Source organism: Crinia signifera, chromosome 2 (assembly GCF_055691185.1).
Source record: "Crinia signifera chromosome 2, ASM5569118v1, whole genome shotgun sequence".
NCBI lineage: Eukaryota > Metazoa > Chordata > Amphibia > Anura > Myobatrachidae > Crinia > Crinia signifera.
This window is the reverse complement of record NC_139218.1, coordinates 218,149,172-218,168,810: the sequence shown is the minus strand read 5'-3', so window position 1 is coordinate 218,168,810 and position 19,639 is coordinate 218,149,172. Positions and strand designations below refer to the sequence as shown.

At 41.6% G+C, this 19,639-nt stretch overlaps 1 protein-coding gene across 4 annotated transcripts in view; it reads right to left on the bottom strand.

The window, feature by feature from the left end:
- Positions 1-19,639, bottom strand: part of BCAS3 (BCAS3 microtubule associated cell migration factor) — a 1,098,472-nt gene that overhangs the window by 808,804 nt on the left and 270,029 nt on the right. For all 4 annotated transcript variants that reach the window (XM_083173740.1, XM_083173742.1, XM_083173743.1 and 1 more), the window contains exon 13: positions 2,900-2,993. In XM_083173740.1, coding sequence (XP_083029866.1) covers positions 2,900-2,993 — 94 coding nt within the window. The remainder of the gene's footprint in view (positions 1-2,899; positions 2,994-19,639) is intronic.

Here is a 19,639-nt window from a genome sequence, read left to right as displayed (position 1 = left end):
AATTTTAGCCATGTGTACCTCACAAGGACATGAAAAAGCTTATTTTAATTTTTTTTTGAGGGTTAAACATTTCTGAATACATTACATATTTTTGTGCATGTCATGTATGGAAATTAGAGACTGGACATACGCTTTAAATACAGTATATCAATCATGCCTCAGGTCATACAAGATGATGGAGTATAACTGCCCCTGTATAATTTTATGACCCAGAAATGGAACCTGTATGAGGTATACAATACAGTATTAGCTCCATTATCACGTGACTGATATGTGCAGCACTGCCTCCCCCGACACATTCCTCCCTCTCGGTATCACTGCCACATCAATGCAATTCAATTAGCGGGATTACCCCGTGCGTGAGTGCCCAATGGTGGAGCTGTGCTGTAAAGCCTGCAAAGTCAGCAAAATCTAGGGTTCACGAGCAGGTAATAGTGGGTTTCTGTGACTGGAACACTGATTTTTGGAATGGAAAAAGAATAATTGAATAGCCCTTTCCCATGTCGCAAGATTTCAGTCATGGCTTATTGAATATCCCCTTAAATCAGACCAAACTGTGTAAAGTATAAAACAACCTGTTTCAGAAAAAAAGTATAACAATATTGCTGTCATAAAAAAGTATTACTACAGTAAAATAACTAAGAACATTCCCTGGAAAAGTAAGGACTGCATAAAGATATTCTAAATAATAAACCCTGATTTCAGAATGAAAAAAATATGGGAGAAATTACAAGCTTTTTAGAAGCTGTCATTTTATTGTTTGGTTTTCACTAATTAATATATCACTGTTTATTCATTAAGAGATGCAGTTAGCCGTTAACTGTACAGTCTGTTCAGTGACCACAAGACCGTTAATCACATATGCTGCTCTGTACACTACCTAATGACAAATGAAGATGAGGCTTTCACTCAGACATGGCCAATTAACGGGTTGAAATCACTCAGTTACTAAACTTTTGCATCTGATAAGTAAATTAATTCCTCCCTATGGTTTTCTGATCTTACAGAGTGTCTAGGTGTCAGTGACCCGTGACTCTTAAGCGAGTGGGAAAAGACTCACCTTAACAGCTTTGTCAGTGAAGCATCCAGCAGCTATAGCAACACTTAAACATGCTGTCAGCCTTAAGCAACCTAATTATTTCAGAACCTGTGACTAGAGTACTCAATGGCTTGGGTGGGTGATTGAGGTGAGGTTCATGTATCATAATAGGCAGATTTACAGGACTACATGTCTCTGATTGCTGTGTGTGGTCCGTACTGTCTGCTAAAGACCACTTATCATTTACTCTACCCAATATATCCAAGGAATATTTGCAATAGTGTAGTTTGAATAATCCAAAGTACAATACCACCTCCCCCGGTGCTACTCGCTGCCCCGCCGTCCCCCCTATCCCTGCCCGTCTCCCTGAAGTGGAGACGGGCAGGGACCCGCAGCAGCACCGTCCGGAAACTGGGACGTGTGTGCGTGTGAGACACACACACACCTCCCTGTCAGATGGAGCGCCTCTGCGCTGGCGATCGCCAGCGCAGGCATGCTGGCGATCCCCGGGCAGGAACTAGAGGCACTCCATCTGTACCACATATGGGGCAGCACGGAAGGTCTAATTTATTTATTTATTTATTAACAGTTTCTTATATAGCGCATTCATATTCCGCAGCACTTTACAGAGTATAGTTGAACATTAACATCAGTCCCTGCCCCAGTGGAGCTTACAATCTATATTCCCTACCACATGGTCACGCACACACAGACATTCTAGGGTTAATTTTTGTTGGAAGCCAATTCACCTACCAATATATTTTTTGATTGTGTGAGGAAACAGAAGTACCCGGAGTAAACCCACGCAAACACGGGGAGAATATACAAACTCCGCACAGTTAGGGCCATGGTGGGAATCTGACCCATGACCTCAGTGCTGTGAGGCAGTAATGCTAACATTACACCATTCGTGATGCCCTGTAATGGTTAGCATTTCTGCTTCACAGCGCTGAGGTCATGGGTTCAATTGTAAACTCCACTGGAACAGGGGGCTGTAATCGCTGCGGAAAACTGGTAATAAATAAATAGTATATTTTTCATTATAAAGGGACATTGAAGTTAATAACATTTTTCAGCAAGACACTATTCCTACTATACCTGTATATGGCCTCCAAGTTTCACAAAACTGTACACAAATTATAATATCCTGTGTCTGCTGCCTACTCTGTATAGAAATGTTGGTGCTTATTATTGTTATTACTAGTATTGGACTTTGCTTTTCCTGTCCCCCCCCCCCCCCCCCCTCTTGCTCCATCCCCCTGCTGAAACATCCACACCACACTAACCAGTTACTAGCGCTATATAAAATAATAACAGATAACTGTTACAACACAATATAACACCCATTGTAGTAACACTTAGCTTTAATCAATCCACTTTTATACTTTGTTAGTAAATAACCGTCTTTTAGGAACTTTAGAATCGGAAACACAAAGGCGGAATATTAATTGTGTCAATGATCCTATTAAATAAATATGTGTAGAATGTGCAGAAAACATGGAACAAATTTAATGGAAAAAGTAGGGAAATGATCAATGTGATTTAATTCCCATATACACCTAAAATGTTTACTTTCAGTAACTTGTTATAATAAAGGATAAAAACAATCAATTTAATGGAAATTGGTTGAGCATTCATAACTGTGTACAGTGGTTAGCATTGTTGCCACACAGTGGAGTTATGGGGGTTACCTCCCATGTCTCCTAATGTTTTTGATATAATTTAGAATGTAACCTCTAACTGGGCAGGCACATAGGTGGATAATTAAATACCATCTGTGTTGGATATAGTAGCACTATATAAATGATAATAGTTAATCACATCAATATGAATGCATAAATTGTGTTTCTACACTCTTACCACTAGGATTAAAGGCCATACAGCAGATCGGCTTTTCATGTGCAGGAAAATGAGCCACAATGCCTTCACCATCAGAATCTTCATTGACGAGAACCTGGACAAAGAGAAAACATATAACATTATAACGTAACATGAATACTTTTCAGCCAGCCTAAATAAGCCACACAAATGTGCAATCATCTGAAAAAAATATATACTAAAATAAATTGTTGTATAATAGTGGAGAATCACACTAAATCATGTGAATTCAAAATTGATTAATATGGGTTTATTCTCAAAAATGGCACAGTAACATAAAAACACATTTAACATCCCCACTTTGAAATACTGAAGAACTAGCACGTATGATATCATAACATTATCTCCACAAACAGGGTGCTCTTAAGAAATGCAGATGTCCAGGAATTAGAAAAGCAAAATATATTTGGCTGTGGGGCTAGACCTGTTTTGTGTGTGTGTGTGTGTGTGTGTTTGAGTATGTGTGTGTTAAGGACCTTAACACACACATACTCAAACACTCGACTATGCCCAGCGTGTATGGACAGCGATTATGTCAATCACCGCTGCGGGGAAAGCCGCTCAGTGCATACACACTGAGCGGCTTTTCCCCTGCCCGGCACCGACAGAGGGGGGAGGACGGCATTGAAAAGCGCAGAGCTATGCAAAGCCGTCCTCAACGCTGCACATCTGCTGGTATTACCAGCAGATGAGTGGTTTTCCCAGCGATGATGCGGGAGCACGCAGCAGCGCTCACCGCTCATCACTGGGGCATACACACTGGGCAGTTTTGAGCTGAAAGCCGCTCAAATAGGCTGTTTTGAGCGGCTTTTAGCTCAAAGTCGCCAAGTGTGTGTGGGCCTTATGAAACAATGCAAGAACAACTAAACATCATTAGGGGCCTGATTCAGAAATGGACACAGAATATATCACCTCCGGCCAATATCTGTGATCCAAGTGCTGTGTTCCAAAAATGCAGTATTGGATCACATCACAAAGGTAGCATTGCTAATATGAGTAAGCCAGAGCTGGAGATCTGTATCGGAAGATTCAAACCCTTGCCTTGGCACTGGGAGGAAACAGTGTGGCCTTCTGGAACGCTGGCCATCTCCGCCAATTCATGCCACCAAATGCCGACAACCGGTCAATCAGGCTGTAGCTTAGTGGAACAGGTGCAGAATGGGTCATGTACAAAGCACTGGGTAAGTTTACCCACAATAGTCAGAGAAGAAACTATTAAAAATCCATGCACTATATAATTATCTATCAGTATCATTGGGCCAATACATGTATAATGTGTGTCTGGCTTAAGAAAGAAATCCAATAATTTGTTGTACTGTATGTAACCTTTTATGGCCCATTGTATGTTTTCAGCGTATCCAATTGATGACACTGGCAAAGTAGATGAATGAGGCCATAAATAACCCCCCAAATTATGGTTTGGTCATTTTGATTATTTTCATACTTAGTACATAATGCACTTGTACCCCAAAACAGTGCCATTCATTCTAATTCAATATTTTACATCTCTAGCATCTGTGGAAAGTTTTAACAGTATTTTCACACATTGAAATGGATATTGGGATTTGAATAATGTCCACTTAAAGGGGTCATAAAGGGATAAGGGATAAGGGATTCTGGAGAGATTTTATTCAGAAGAGACAGTTATTCACAGCACTGCAGCCTGAAAGGATGCAGCCCTGCACCCCTAGCTGAACCTATGATCGAGGCAGCTCTGAGCTTATCTTCCAGCTGAAACTTGGCTTGAGAATGGCCTCCAGAAAAGAGCATCTTGGGAATCCACAGATGCTGTGCTAGTGACATCGTGATGTCACTATGGGCCTTATTCTGATCGGTGCGGCCCGATCAGAATATGCGGCCGCAACCGTGCAGGCGAATCCCCGCCTTCCATACGGATCGCCACCTGCCGTCCGTACGCGGATATGTGGCGATCCGCATGAAATTGGACGGGGATACGCCTCCTCCGTCTTGGGAGCAGCCCCTGCATTCGATGGTCGCCGAACATCGAATGCAGGGCCGCACGCTCCACCAGGTCCCGCAACACAAGACCACACGGACACTTGTCCGTGTGAAATCATGTATGGGGGCGGGCAGCTGACATCCGGCGATGTCAGATGCCCGCCCCGTACCCACGCGTCACGGCCTCATTACCATGCATACGCCCCGCGTTTGCATGGGAACGCCCATGAAACGCGGGGCGTATGCATAGGGTAATGAGGCTAAGTAGCCCCTCACGCCCCTCTACGCCCCCTGTGCGGCGTATAAAGAATCCGTGCGGCGAAATCGCCTGCACATGCGCAGAGTGTCCTCTGCACATGCGCAGACGATCAACATCGGCGGTCCGTCCGCATGCGGGAATATCCGCACCGATCAGAATAAGGCCCCATGTCACAAGCCCTCCCCATTGTGGATCTCAACCCTGTTAGCACAAAGGCACCTCCTACTGCAGAAGCTTAATCCTCTGAGTCCTCACACTAGACTAGAGAGTAGGAAGCAGACCACCCAGCCGAGAGAAGCTAAACAAGCGTTATTGACCAGTACTTATTAAATCGAGTCCTTGAGACACCCTACCAGCACATTTTCCATATCTCCAACATGAAGCAGAGGTATTGTCATTACAGACTGACACATTTTAAAAAGTGATCTCAAATTATCTCCCTTGTGATTATTTTTTTTTTTTAGGAGACCAGGAAAATATGAATTAGAGCTTCCCAAGCACTGGTTTTAAGAAGGACTATTAGACTATACTGGCCTTTCATCTTCTCCAAAACATGTTAAGGTCTACAAGACAAAATACAGAGGGAGAAATTTAATAGGATGAGAGATTCAGAAATTGAGAGATTTGGTAAGAAATCTCAATTTTTTTTAAAAAGGGGCAATCATTTACACGGCAAACCCAGCACCGGCAAAACCAGTTTGATTTCAAAGTGTAAATGATTGCTGCTTTAAAAACCTGGAGATTTCTTACAATATCGCTCACTTTCTGAATTTCTCATCCAATTAAATTTCACCCAGAGTGTCTAGAATTTATATTATAAAGCGCTGCGGAATCTGTGTGCGCTATATAAGAAACTGTTAATAAATGAACAGAAAACGTATCATTCAAGATACCTAAAAAGATCATCCAAGGAATTTTTCAACCTCATCAAAACACCTAAACCCAATTTTATTTTTAAATTAATGCAATCAATTAAAACAGAGGTAAAAAACAGTTCCCATATCACAGAGGTGACATACAAGAGGTGTGCAATAAGTTTCCATGAGGCATACAATACATTCTTTTTACAGTATTCACCCGAGAAGTCTATTCAAAGATGCAAGGAAGGCTAAAACTGCATACAATTAAGAATCAAGCCCTATGCGTGATACCACCCCACTCCACTGACCTCAGTCCCTTAACTGACACTGCCCCCGTTAGGACAGCTTCCAAAAATTTCCCAGCTGGTTTTCCATACAAATCTGCATCTGTTACTGACCAAACTAACTAGGAGAGTCCGAGCCAAAAACAAGAGCTCTGGGTCTAGTCAGTGGTGTATCCAAATGCTATTGTAACATGGTGACAAGCAACAAAGGGGTACAACTGGTAAGCATGAAATGGCACAAATCTTCTGTGAACATGAGTGGGATGACATGATGCTGTAGGTGTAACCGTTTATTGAAAAGGCATGTAATAATGCTAACTATTTAAATCGAATCTACTTCTTGTATTTTGTACATTGTGTTTTGCCATACATTCAATTTCTGATTATTCCAAATTAAGAGGATACAATACAATTACTCCACTAAACTGTTTTAAATTACTTGAGATCTTAAATAATTACAGAATTGATTGTATGACCTGCCCAAACTGCAGGTCTTATAACAAATCTCATATTAAAATGATTGGGAAACCCAGACATTGCTTAATTATTTCCAAAAATCAGAAGGATTATTTCTATTCCTCTTAATGCTCCAACTAGATACGTCAATGATGAACTGTATACTTAGACCTGGGTTGGAAAGTGAGAAAGTGTCACATAATGCAGAAAAAAGGGGGATCAAAATAACTAGTGAGGAAGAGAACATTTAGTTGTAAATATTATTTATTCTTGTTGGACACTTATGTAAAGCTGCTGTTTTAAGGCCTAATAGCTCCCAGAGCACTAGTTTTATGAGAACAAACTAGGGTAACATCAGAGGGCAATTAGACACATAAGTGCTGGAGATGACTCTGGTCCAGCAGTAGCATACTGTGATTATTGGAAAATATTCTGACCTCCTGACCTTTGACAGCCAGCTCAGTCACTTCTAATTGGGAGCCAGAGGAAAGAGATATTGTTTGTAAATGTGTTGGAAATCAAGAACAAGGGATGAGGTCAGAGTTAACATCCTGAAGTGAGTGGGAGGATTTGGACTGGCCAGGGTGAGGGGAGAACAAATAGCTGCCCTGGGATGCCAGAACAAGATGTTTTTAATGGGATATACCATTTACAGACATTATTGCTTCAAGGGAGTCTATAAATACAGAGCACTCAGCACACAGCGCTTAAAATAATAAAACCTGTCTTTTTTATCGCAGCGCACACTCTGGGGTAGCAGCAGGGTCTAGAGCTTCCACTGTGGCCTCAACATTACTCTAAACTGGTGATGTTATCGAGTAAGGGGCCTGGATTGTTTCTTACATAGTTTTGCAATTAGAGTAAGATTCCTGTGATGCTTATATGTCTCTACATCATGTTCATTAAGGAGCTATATATTAGTACTTCAGTAAATGTTGTCTTCTTTGCCCAAATATCCCCACTTTAGAGGAAAGTGCCTGAAATATTATTACTTTAGTAGACAAACAAAAGTAAGGATATGTAATCAGACCTTTGGGAATAAAGGCACCAAACCAATCTACATGGGGCTTAAGAAATTAGCTATAATTAGTTATCTCCACTTCTAGATTTGTTTAAGCTTTTCTAAATCACAGTCTGTATTCAATTAGACTCTGTAATTAATGCAGGGTTGATGCCATATGCAGGCTATTCAATTGCAGAATGTGGCAGCCCACTATAAGTACACAGGCTGCACTTTTCTTGTGACTATCAATCAGAAATTCACGGCACTTAATTCACAACCTCTGTATTAATGTGCGTTAGCCATGAACTTACATTGCCCAAGCCCTGGGAATGCAGGGGGCAAGGAATAATCAACTTGGTGTGGCCATGCCTCCTTAAAACAGTATCTTTAGAAATGACTGTTTGTGTCATGTGCTCCTTAGATAGGGTCAGATCCAGGAGGGATAGCGCATTCAATGCAATTCCTCCCTTTTCCTGCACTCATTGACAGCAGCCTACCAGGATCCACTGCAGCAAACACAGTGTGTGCTGGGCTAGGGGAAAAGGCTGCTGATGCTAGGCATGTTATTGGGTTGGTGAGGACCCAAGCTCCTACAAATAACGTATTAGTAACATCCTCCCATTGGAACCACTGTGCAAGGAAAGTGCTAGTAATTCTATAGCTTTTTGCATTAATCTGAGGCTACCGGTCCACTTTAAGTATGGCAGTGAATTTAATTTATCCCATAGTGTTCAAGTATTGCATTTGGTCATCATGTAAGACAATGCAAAATTCGCTGATATTTTTGCAGTAAACTTTTGAACAATGTATTTAACAGTTGAATACATAAAGCAACAACAAAATGTATTGAAATGTATTTTTTTTTTGTTACATTCTTATAGCACATATAGTAGGGTGAGTTTAATTAGCTATGGTAATTTACTGCTGGCTGATAGATCCTCCGGACAAATCCAATTAGCCCCGAATGCAGCCCGCCGGAACCTCATAGTGGGGATTACGTTTCTGGGACCTCAGTAGGCTTAAAAAAAATTATAAAGTTGCCTGTTTTTGTGACTTCGCCAGTGTTAACCCACAAGTCGTTGGACATCACAGATTCTATGGCATGTATTCAATGCCGGTGCGAGCGGCCGGCGAGGGGGTTAAACTGCGAGGATCGCAGAAAACCAGTGATCCTCGCAGTTTAACCCCCGCGCCGGCTGCTCGCACTATGCAACGTTCCGGGGGAATCCTCGCCGTCACAGAACTGCGAGGATTCCCCTAAACTGCGAGAGCCGCGGCTAGTGCAGCAAACTCGCTGTAATTAGCCTAGATTCTCGCAGCTTTTGGAGGCACATACGCCAATTCTCCCTCGCTCAAAAAATGGAGCGAGGGGGAATTTGCGTATGAGGGGGGTCAGTTGAATACTGACAGGGTGAGCGGTGACTGCGAGCAAAAAGTCCTGCTCGCAGTCACCGCTCGCCCACGGCATTGAATATATGCCTATGTGTTAACGCACAGAAACAGAAAATTGAGTGGGTGCAAAAAAAATGGACACACATTTTTAAATCTCAAAGCTAAAAAAAAAAATGTGAAAAAGCTCACGATTTCCCTGTTATCACACCATTTAAATCCACCCCCTTAGATACTGATAGGGACCAGTTGATGCTTTGTAACATGCCCTCAGTCAAAAGTAACATGCCATATCTGAAGGCATATGATGAATTTTAGAACTAAAAAAACACATTGGCATGAAACATGTCAGATAGTTCCAGTCTGTACTTCTTTCTATTTGCTTCAAATATTTCTAAAAATAAATGAAACCTGGGAAAATATATTTTGGATTGAGGCAATTCCTTTTTTTTTATTGTTTTAAATAAGTGTACTATAAGAGATTTAGAACCAACAGAGATGGATTTATTCATTTACCAAAACTATGTTACTGGTAGTGCTAAAATGTAACTTACGGGTGGTGCTAAACAGGATTTCTATTTTATGTTATCATCATTGATCTGGAAGAAATTAAGCTATTATAGATTAGCTTCCTTTTGAATTACAGTGAAATTAGGACATGACCTCGATGCTTTCATAGGTCTGATTTGCAATGGCATTTTAGTCGCATTTTTAGTAGTGTTAATATAAACTCAAGAAAATGGTAGAATTCTGAAAAAAAGGTACTGGGACACAACAAAACATAATAATATTGGGTATGGTAAGAAAGAAGTGTCCAGTGTCAGATACAATTAAATATAAAAAATTATAGATAAAAAATTGTATTAATTGTATTCTGAAAACATCAGTGATTATTAGATCTTATTGCCACTTACTCCTTATGGAGGGACTTATCTCAACCACTCCCAATCACCTAGTATTAAAACCTATGTTCTATGGTGTACACATTACAGTGCTGAGAATAATGAAAAACCCTAACGACCTCACTGTTCCCAATCTTTAAGTGTTCGTTGTCCACAAAGCAGTATATTGGCAGGAATCCCAAAGCATATTCATAAATGTTTAAAATAATGCTGCTTTCACACCGCAAAACCTGCTTAGACCTTGTATTTAAAGCGTGAATATGGAATGAGCGGGTCCCTCTCATTCCATATGCAGGGGGCGGGGACCCGCTCATTAAATATTCACTGCACAAGTGGTCCCGCTCATTAGATATACAGAGCGGGACTAGCTTGTGCTCATTATTGGCTGGGTCCTAAATACCGTTTCAGACCCGTTCAGACTGCAGAAAACACGGGTCTGAAACTGGTAGGACCCTGCTTTTTTACCGTTTCCAAATATCATTTTTTTGGACCGCACATATTGCCATCTTGAAATGTAAAAAAAAAACGGCAAAATACTGGGTAATATGTGCGGTATGAAAGCTACATAAATAATACTTCACTTTTTACCAGAGAACACAGGAATTGTACTGATCCTGGTACTACACTGATAACACAACATTTATAGAAGTCGATTTTTCTGATACTACTTACTGGATGCCTAATACTACACTAGTCTGCATTCTTATCCTTAATTCTGCATACAGATGGAACCATGCTCATCCATTGCACCAGCGCGCCTAAATGAGGGTTTTGGCGCATCACTTTTGTAGCACGGTCAGATGCATTGAGGTGCGTTGAGGCACGCCATACAATATGCATGCAATACACCTCGCCACCGCTGGGTAGATAATGCTCCACTAATCCAGCAGTGGATTGATATACATTACAGTACAGATGAAGCTGGGCCATTCGCCGAGAGTCTACCATTCATACAGCTATACATACTACTTTACTGTACAGTAGTGTATGTTAAATAGTCATTTTTTTCTCAGAAAATGCTATTGCATAGGTTATGCATGTACTGTATATGGGCACCTATGTATGTGCATCTTATTAGGCTATTTAAAACACATAGTGAGCATACAGTCACCATACTGTCCGTAGCAGGCCAGACTTGTGCACTATGTGCGTTAACAAATGGCTACCGAGCACGAACCAGGGCTTCGTGGAAGCCCATATCTATGGAGTGAACAATGGCATAAGTTTTACATGTCTAAGGGGAATGCTAAAGGTGCATCTCATTACACTAGTTAAAACACACCGGGGCTGCTGACAAAAGCACAGACCCGCAGCTCCGGACCCATACCACTGTCCAGGTTTGGTTGCACATGCTGTGCAACAGGGAGCTGCGCACCTGGCAGGAGCTGACCCACCTGAGTGCAGGATTACTCACTGTCACCTCACCGCAGTCCGGTGATGGCGCCCTGGCTGCAGTGGAAGCCAGAAACCCCTAAAAGCAGGAAAGGCAATGGAGGGGACCACACCCGCAGGTGCTTGCTGTTTCCCTTCCCGGCATCACATAAACTAGTCGTCACTTTATCCCAAAAGTCAAAAGTCTCCTCTTTCATATGGTAACAGTATTGAGTCTCTAGACACATAAAACCGGAGATATCAAGGTGCCATTGCTTGCTCCATAGATTTGAGCTTCCAGGAAGACCTGGTTTACAGTCAGTAGCCCATTTGTTAATCTGTTCGGTGCAGGAGTCTGGCTTGCCCGTACTACTGTATATGTCTTTCATACTGTAGCATAAGTCTGTGTTTGACCAGTGTACAGTAATGAGACGCACGTACAGCAGTGCCCTTGCACAAGTGTAACCTATGCCCTCAATAGCTCCAAAGATGTGTGATCCCATGAAGTCCTGGAAGCTATTTTGCTAACCCCCCTCAGTGATGAAGTCTGGCCTGCTCCTACTGTATGATATTCCTACTGTACCTTATATCTGTGTTTAACCAGTGTAGCATAATGTGAAACATGGACAGCAGTGCCCGTACACAAGTGGAACCTACATTATGGATCCGCAGTTGAGTTTGCTGTTTTCTTGCCACCGCGACCCTTCTCAGCGCACTGCTGGCCGAGAAACACAACTATCTCACATGCATGGTTGCCCCATTCTCAGATATGATACCTTTCAATGCTGTCCTTAACGGCAGCATTGAATCGGTGAGTGCCGTGCCGATATTTCCCATCGGGAAATATCGGCACATGTCGAATACCACCATATATATCTAACTTGGAAACAAATTGTTGCAATTAGTGTTGGGTAAACATAGAGATACAGTATGTTCTCATACACTAATACAGCAGTTACACACCAACCTTCCCTTCTTGCTACGCCAGGTGTGTGTAACTTGGCTTGCACTGGGGAACTTTTTTGCTTGAATTTGCACACACACAAATTAATTAATAAGGTGCAACAACAGGGCTAAGGTGTTAGTGTTAATAAGAAAAAAGCAAAGCTATGTGTTAAAGAATGTTACACAGGAGAAAGGTATTGTAACAGTATTGTTGGGATTGTCATAAAATAACAATACTGACACCAAGATATAACGTGAAAACAAAACAGTTTTGCTAAATCACAGGTTCTTTTCCACATAAAGACCAAGTTGTTCACGCCACAACTTGGAGTAACAGGGAATGAGACTTATCCTTCCAGGGGCTTTACAGCCTGGTAGCTCCCGGACAAAGCGTCGGTATGTTTGTGATGAGTTCCAGGTCTACGTCGTACCTTGAACCTGAACAGTGGTATCTGATATGGTTTTTGTCTTACGATGACTCCCGGTGATGTATAAATTTCATGCACTTTCAACATCTTGACTCTCTCTTGCCTCAGCTCCCGGTTGTCGAGTTTGAGTTTCTTCTACAGGAACTTCAGAGACCTCTGATTGATAAGAAGCAACATCTGATGTGGATTCCTCTTTCAACCTGGGTTTAAGTAAGCTGATGTGATTTGTTCTGGGTGTCTTCTCCCAGGTTGTTTGAACTTGTAATTAACTAGACCCACAGCCTCCATGATTTCATTGGGTCCATGCCAATGAGCATACAACTTACTCTCCAAAGTTGGAACAAGGACTAACACCTTTGGTGGTAGCATCATAATATCGCCTCTGGCGGGTTTGGGCCTCAACAAGGTTTTCCCAGATGATAAGAGCAATCATGTAAAGTCTCTCATAGAGCTGGGCTTGTATCACACTCGGTACTTCTGGATATTGTCTTTCCCAACTTTCCTTTATCATATCCACTATGCCTCTAAGCTGTCTCCCTAAGTGTAGCTCAAATGGGCTAAATCCTATCGAGGCCAATGGGACTTCTCTGATGGCAAACATTATAAATGGCAGTACTTCTTCCCATTCTCTGCCATTCTCGCTGAATGCTTGTCTTATCATAGTCTTCATGGTTCTTTTGAATTGTCCATTTGTGGGTGGTAGACTGAGGTATGCAGCCTTTTGATTTGTAATTTCCGGCAAACGCTTAAAGAATTTGATGCATAAAAAGGGTGCCCTTGTCAGAAAGGACCTCTTTAGGAAAGCTAACCCTGGTAAACAACAACAGTAGCTCCTTAGGTATGGTTGCAGTTATGAAGAGGTATGGCTTTAGGGTACCATGTTGCATAATTGAGGATCACCAAGACATGAAGGTTTCCTTTTTTCATTTTTTCCAGTAGACCCACTAAGTCCAGGGTACCAGCCATGTCTCATATTTCTACAGTGTGATTGCCAATGCTTCCAGATTTTGAGGGGCTGCATGGATTACCAATATTTTGGTGTTGTGATCAAGGGTGCAGATACACTGGTCCACAATTACAGGCTCTACTATGTTTTGAGAATCGTTCTCTTCAGGTTGTAGCCAACTGCGGCAATACTTGGCTAACTCTGACAATTGCATTCTGACAGCGGATCCAGATTAAAAGTCCATTCCTTGAAGCACTGTGCTTTACTCGTGGTGGTTAGGCCCAGCCAAGCTAAGATAGCAGTGCTAAGATATGGTGCTAACCGGTCTGTCCATGTATCTACCTCCAATTTTAACCGCTGAGCGGTTCTTTAGAATATCATAAGGTAGGCTTCCGGATCATCTGAGACGGTCACTTTATTTAATATGACAAGCTTATTTTCAGGCACCCGATCCGAGAACAACTGTGTCATCTACTCTTGGGTCTTCTGATGTGCCACCACAGCAGTGGTCAGTGTACGCATCAGCTCCTCCATCTTGAGATTTGAAAGGTAGCTGGAGACAGCAGGCTTCAAGACACAACCCCTATAAGCCAGTTCCCTCTACTTCTTTAGGTTGGGTGAGGGAGAAGGGAAAATAAAACCTTCCAGGGCCTAGCTTCTGGTTGCTAGTCAGCATCAGAGGTGCTGCAACTGTGAAACCTACGGCCCTTTCTAGACTTTGCACAATTACTCAGCCAGCCTGGCTACAGAATCCATAAGACCTGAACTGACCTTTGTGGGTGGCCCACCCTCTTCTCCGATCTACCTCCAGAGACCCTTTCTATCAAAACTAAACTACAGGAGCTAAAATGGTTCCTGTTGTCTCTCTGGGGTTTTCTAAAGTCTGCAGTAGGCATTTTCCAGGTCATCGCAAAATAAGGAATGGATCCCATTTCCTTTTTGCGAGCTCCTTTTGACTGGTCTGGTACACCACAGACCTTCTGGTGTCTCTCCCATCACAGTATTAATCAAAATACTTAAAAGTGTACATACAAATCTGGCAGGCTTTTCTCGCATGCTGCCCAATCCGTTGGGACTGAAAACACAAATGATGCGGCTGTGCGGGCAGTTGGCGGATCGCTAATACACACAGAACGATGCGCCAGTTGTGTTGCACAGCCGATGCAATAGATCTGTGAGCAACGCCGTATCGAGGGTAAACACTGGCCGATAGTGCCAGATATAAGTATGATATTTATAATTATACTGATAGATAATTAGTCTTAAATAATTAACATTCTTAATATAAAGCAGATATCTGAAAATCATTGTGATCTTCACAAAAACATAGAACTTAAAATAAATGATTTTATAGGATGAAGAACATCCTAAAAAAAAAAAAATTGCAATACATTAGTATTTTCTGCAAACTCTCTGCCAACAAATTTATGTTATCATATCAAACGCACCACGGATTCACTTATCTACTTGTAGGTTACCTCTGATGTTTCTGAGCTGTCAGTGATATGCTGACTTTTCCAGAGATTTATTTGCACCTAGACTGTAAAGAAAGGTCATTTTTGCAGAATGGGTGGCCGAGTGGATAAAATAATTAGAGAACGAGGATTCAGAGGTCACAATGAAGTAAATCTAAAAACAAGAAAGCATATTGCAAGACATAAAGCATAGAAGGTTTATGTTTAATGCTAATTGTAGGAAGAACATCTGTGTGCATTTATCTTTAATGTACTACAGCCAATTAGCTGATGTAAATAAATACCAAAACCCGTTACTTGCCCCATAATGGTCAATACACAATTACATTTTTTTTAAATTAGTTAAAAACATTTTTTTTTCCCCACAAAATATCTAGGCGAAAATTTCATTTGTGACCTGAACATGGTTGTTTTTGATTAGTATAGGGCTTGCATTTGCAGTCTATAAATTGAAACATGAATTGTAAGTCCTGAATAATTTGACATAAGAAAATCCCAGGTTTTTCAGCAAATTTCCAGGTAGAGCTGCTTCACCCAGTAATTTGCTGCTGTAAGTGCGAAATGGAGCAGGCTGCACCCAGGAAAATGACCCATCAGTCAAAATGCCGGGTAATATCTGTGTAGTATGTCTAAAAGGGGTTTAAGTGTAACATTTAGGGGGTATTCAATACTGGATTCTGACTGTCGGAACGTTTTGACAGATGGAATCCTGTTTTAAGCAAGCTTGCCAGTTTATCGGCAGGTGGAATTCAATGTTCTGCCTTGTCGACTGCTGAAAAGGGGGTGTGTCGGAGAAAACAGCCGTGGATTGCCAAGATCCGGCCTTGAAATCGACAATCCACAGCTGTTTCGAACACAAAAGATCTGACTGGTTTAAAAGTCGGATCTGTCCAAGTTCTGCCTTCAATGCTGTCGGGAATGACAGCATTGAATAGGCCCCCATCGCTATTTCCCCTGTCTAAAATAGCGGCGGGGATGGAATACCCTTAATGTAACACTTTTTAGCACTTAAATAGCTTTTTACTACTTTTTAACACCTTAATTACTATTTCTCACATATGTTATATTTCTAGTACCCAGCTGCTGTTTCTTACTAAAGTAACATACTGTAAACTGTATTTCACGCTAGTGTGATGCCTTGTGGAGGGTTGGGATGCGATGGTTCGGGGAGTCCCACACTCTGGACTTAAACATTAGGAATGTTAGGTACAGTACTCACCTGATGAGGCTACCTGGTCATGGTACTGTAGGTAGGCCCTATATTAAATTTGTGAGTTAATTATAATTTATGTGACGTGATAGAAATGTATCTCTTTTTTTTGTATGTGGCACTACAAGTTTCGTCATGGTAGCTCTTTTTATTATGTTTAGAGATTCTAAGAGGTTTATTTACTACGGAGATAGTTCTATTACAGAAGGGATGTTGCTATGAGCAACCATTCAGATTATATCTATTATCTTCTCTAGAAGGTGCTAAATAAGAAGTAAATTCTGATTGGTTGCTCGAAGCAACATCCCATCTCCCTTAGGTGTAGCTGGATGCTTCGCTGGAAAAAAAATTTTTGTCGTGGTTTAAAAATGTATTGAGAGTCCCTTTAACCTCAGCCTTACATTTTAGGGAAGTTCTGGGTAGCAGCCTTGACTACTGGAGCATGTGATGGAAGCAGGAGAGAAAACTGGGGGAGATGTGGGTGCATACCATAGACACATAGTTAGGAAGTAAAAGCAGGTGATTTGTAATAGTATTTTGCAGGAAAATGTATTCAAAGGAATGTGATAAGATCCATCCATCTAAAAAAACAAGTCCATCAGGAACTATATTGATACTTAATTTCTTGTTAGAAAGAATATGTGTGATAAAATAAGGTTTGCTGGGTATGGATAATAGATATAATGGACCAAATCTGACTTACTGAGTAACCATAACAAATTTACAAAAACAGGGATGGCATGCCCATACCCCAGTAAGTATAGATGTCAACCCCCCTGCCTGCTGTCATTGGGATATTATAGAATCTGTGTGATGTTTGTGGCACCATTCCTATATCTCCTTAATATACAGTATGTATTAACTACTGTATACTTTTTCACTGGTTCCATTTCCTCCTTCTATGTATCCCTCCCTCATTCTACACACTCTTCCATGCTAAGGAGGGGGCCGCTATTGCAATCTGCCGCCGCTATTTCTGATGTGGGAAATAGCGGCGGCTCCCTATTCAATGCTATCTTTAGCAACAGCATTGAAGTGGGATCACGGCAGAATGGGACAGACTTTAGAAGCTGTCGTGCCCGTTCTGATGATAACGGCAGTGGATTGCGGTGATCCCGGCCGCAGATTGCCAATCCATGGCCGTTTTAACAGCCACACCCCCTTTGCGCAAAGCGGCAGACTGGACATTGAATCCTGCCTGTCATTCTGCAGTTGATCAGACCGCAAACGGGTCAGGATCACAGCTGTCGGTTGGGATCAACAGATGTGATCCTGGATTGCATACCCCTAAGACTATTTACCCTGACCATGGTTCTCTCTCTGCCCCACCACCACTACTATTTAAACCAATATGAGGCATTTCTTCAATGTCTATTTTAAACTTGCCTAAACAAGCAGGCTTACCCATAGGTCTCAATCTTTGGCTTATTGCTTGTTTAAAGCATTATATTGTAATTGATCTCCAAATATGTTTTGACTTGGCAATGTCTTTGTGCTATCACACTTGTTTTAATAAAAAAAAAATGGACATGTTCATTGTACTGTACTTGAGACATAATCATTTGATATTGGAAAACATTCATCTGGAAAAGTCAACACCAGTCACAACTATAGCCACCAAAATAATGCTGCTGAAAGAATTAGAGAAAAGTGCAGCAGAATAATACATAGCGTATTTCCATTAAACATATCTTTAGCAAAATTAAATCTTTAGATATTATACCATTCAAGTTTGCGGAATATCACATTTGTTATTGATGGCTTATGCAAAACCAAGATGGTACATACTAGAATACAATGTATTCTATTTAAAGCAAAACAAAATGAATGGTGATTTTTGATAACTTAAATGGCTGGTACTTGTGTACTAGCACGGCGCCCATCGCATCGCAGACCATATCGCATGCGATGCGACGCGATATCGGCCGATGTTCTACAATGGCATACAATTTTAAAATTGTATGCCATTGTATATGGCATACAATGCGATGGGATGCGATTATAAATTGTATAAGCACCCTAATGGGTGCTTACAATGCTTAAATGCACCCCCACGCCACCCCCCAAGTATAAACGTGAACCCGGAGCATGGCGAGCGCAGCGAGCCCGCGAGGCGCGGCGGTACGCGTCCTACGACCTTTTCATACCCCCACTATCCACGTCGGCGTGGAGTTGATTCAATGAAGTGTGGCGAGTGCAGCGAGCCACTGAGCCCGAAGCGTGGCTTTACAGGTATCCGCATCCGCTCGCCACGCTTCGGGCTCGGTGGCTCGCTGCGCTCGCCACACTTTATAAAATCAACTCCACGCCGACGTGGATAGTGGGGGTATGAAAAGGTCGTAGGACACGTACGGCCGCCCCTCGAGGGCTCGCTACGCTCGCCACGCTTTGTGTTCAGTTTATACTTTGGGGGTGGCGTGGGGGTGCATTTAAGCATTGTTAGCACCCATTATGGTGCTTAAAAGCACCCATTAGGGTGCTTATACAATTTAATATCGTATATCGGTCAAAATCGCATCGCATCGCATGCCATCGGGTGTATGGCATGCGATGCGATAAAAAATCAGGGACTAATTATCGTGGGCGCCATGCTAGTACACAAGTACCAAATGGCTTAATGGCAAAATATTTTACAATTGTATACGCAAATGTAGCTTTAGGAACGGAAAAGATTTCCCCCACCTTCAAAAGAAAATGAAAATAAAAACTAAAATGTGCCAAGGAATTTCAGTGTGAAATCAATATATTGTAAAGTTAATTATTCTAGTATGTATTGCAATTGTCTATTATGACCTTATTTCATTTAAAATGAGTTATATGTAGATGTAAAAATCAATGTGCATTGCTTTATAATGCTTTGCAAACATGTGACAAATGAAGTTTTGCTGCCAAATAAATCTGATAAGCCAATCTCTAATGTGCTGCGCATTGTAAGTGCTTGTGCTGGGAGAACAATGACTTGTGTTATTTTTACATTTCTATTTTCTCACATTGTGGGATCCATTCTCTTGGTCTGGTGGCAGTAGATGATGAATGGAGTTTAACACTCCCATGCAAAATCATTAGACAGACACACCAGTAACTGTCCCAAACCAATAGAAACAAAGAGACGTTCTCATGACTCACCAAAGTCTCTATATTAAAAAGAAAAGGTTATGTCGTCAATCAGGTAATTATTCGGAAAGCCCATTTCTAATACCACAAGCACCTCCAATAGTAAATAGGCCAGGTAGAT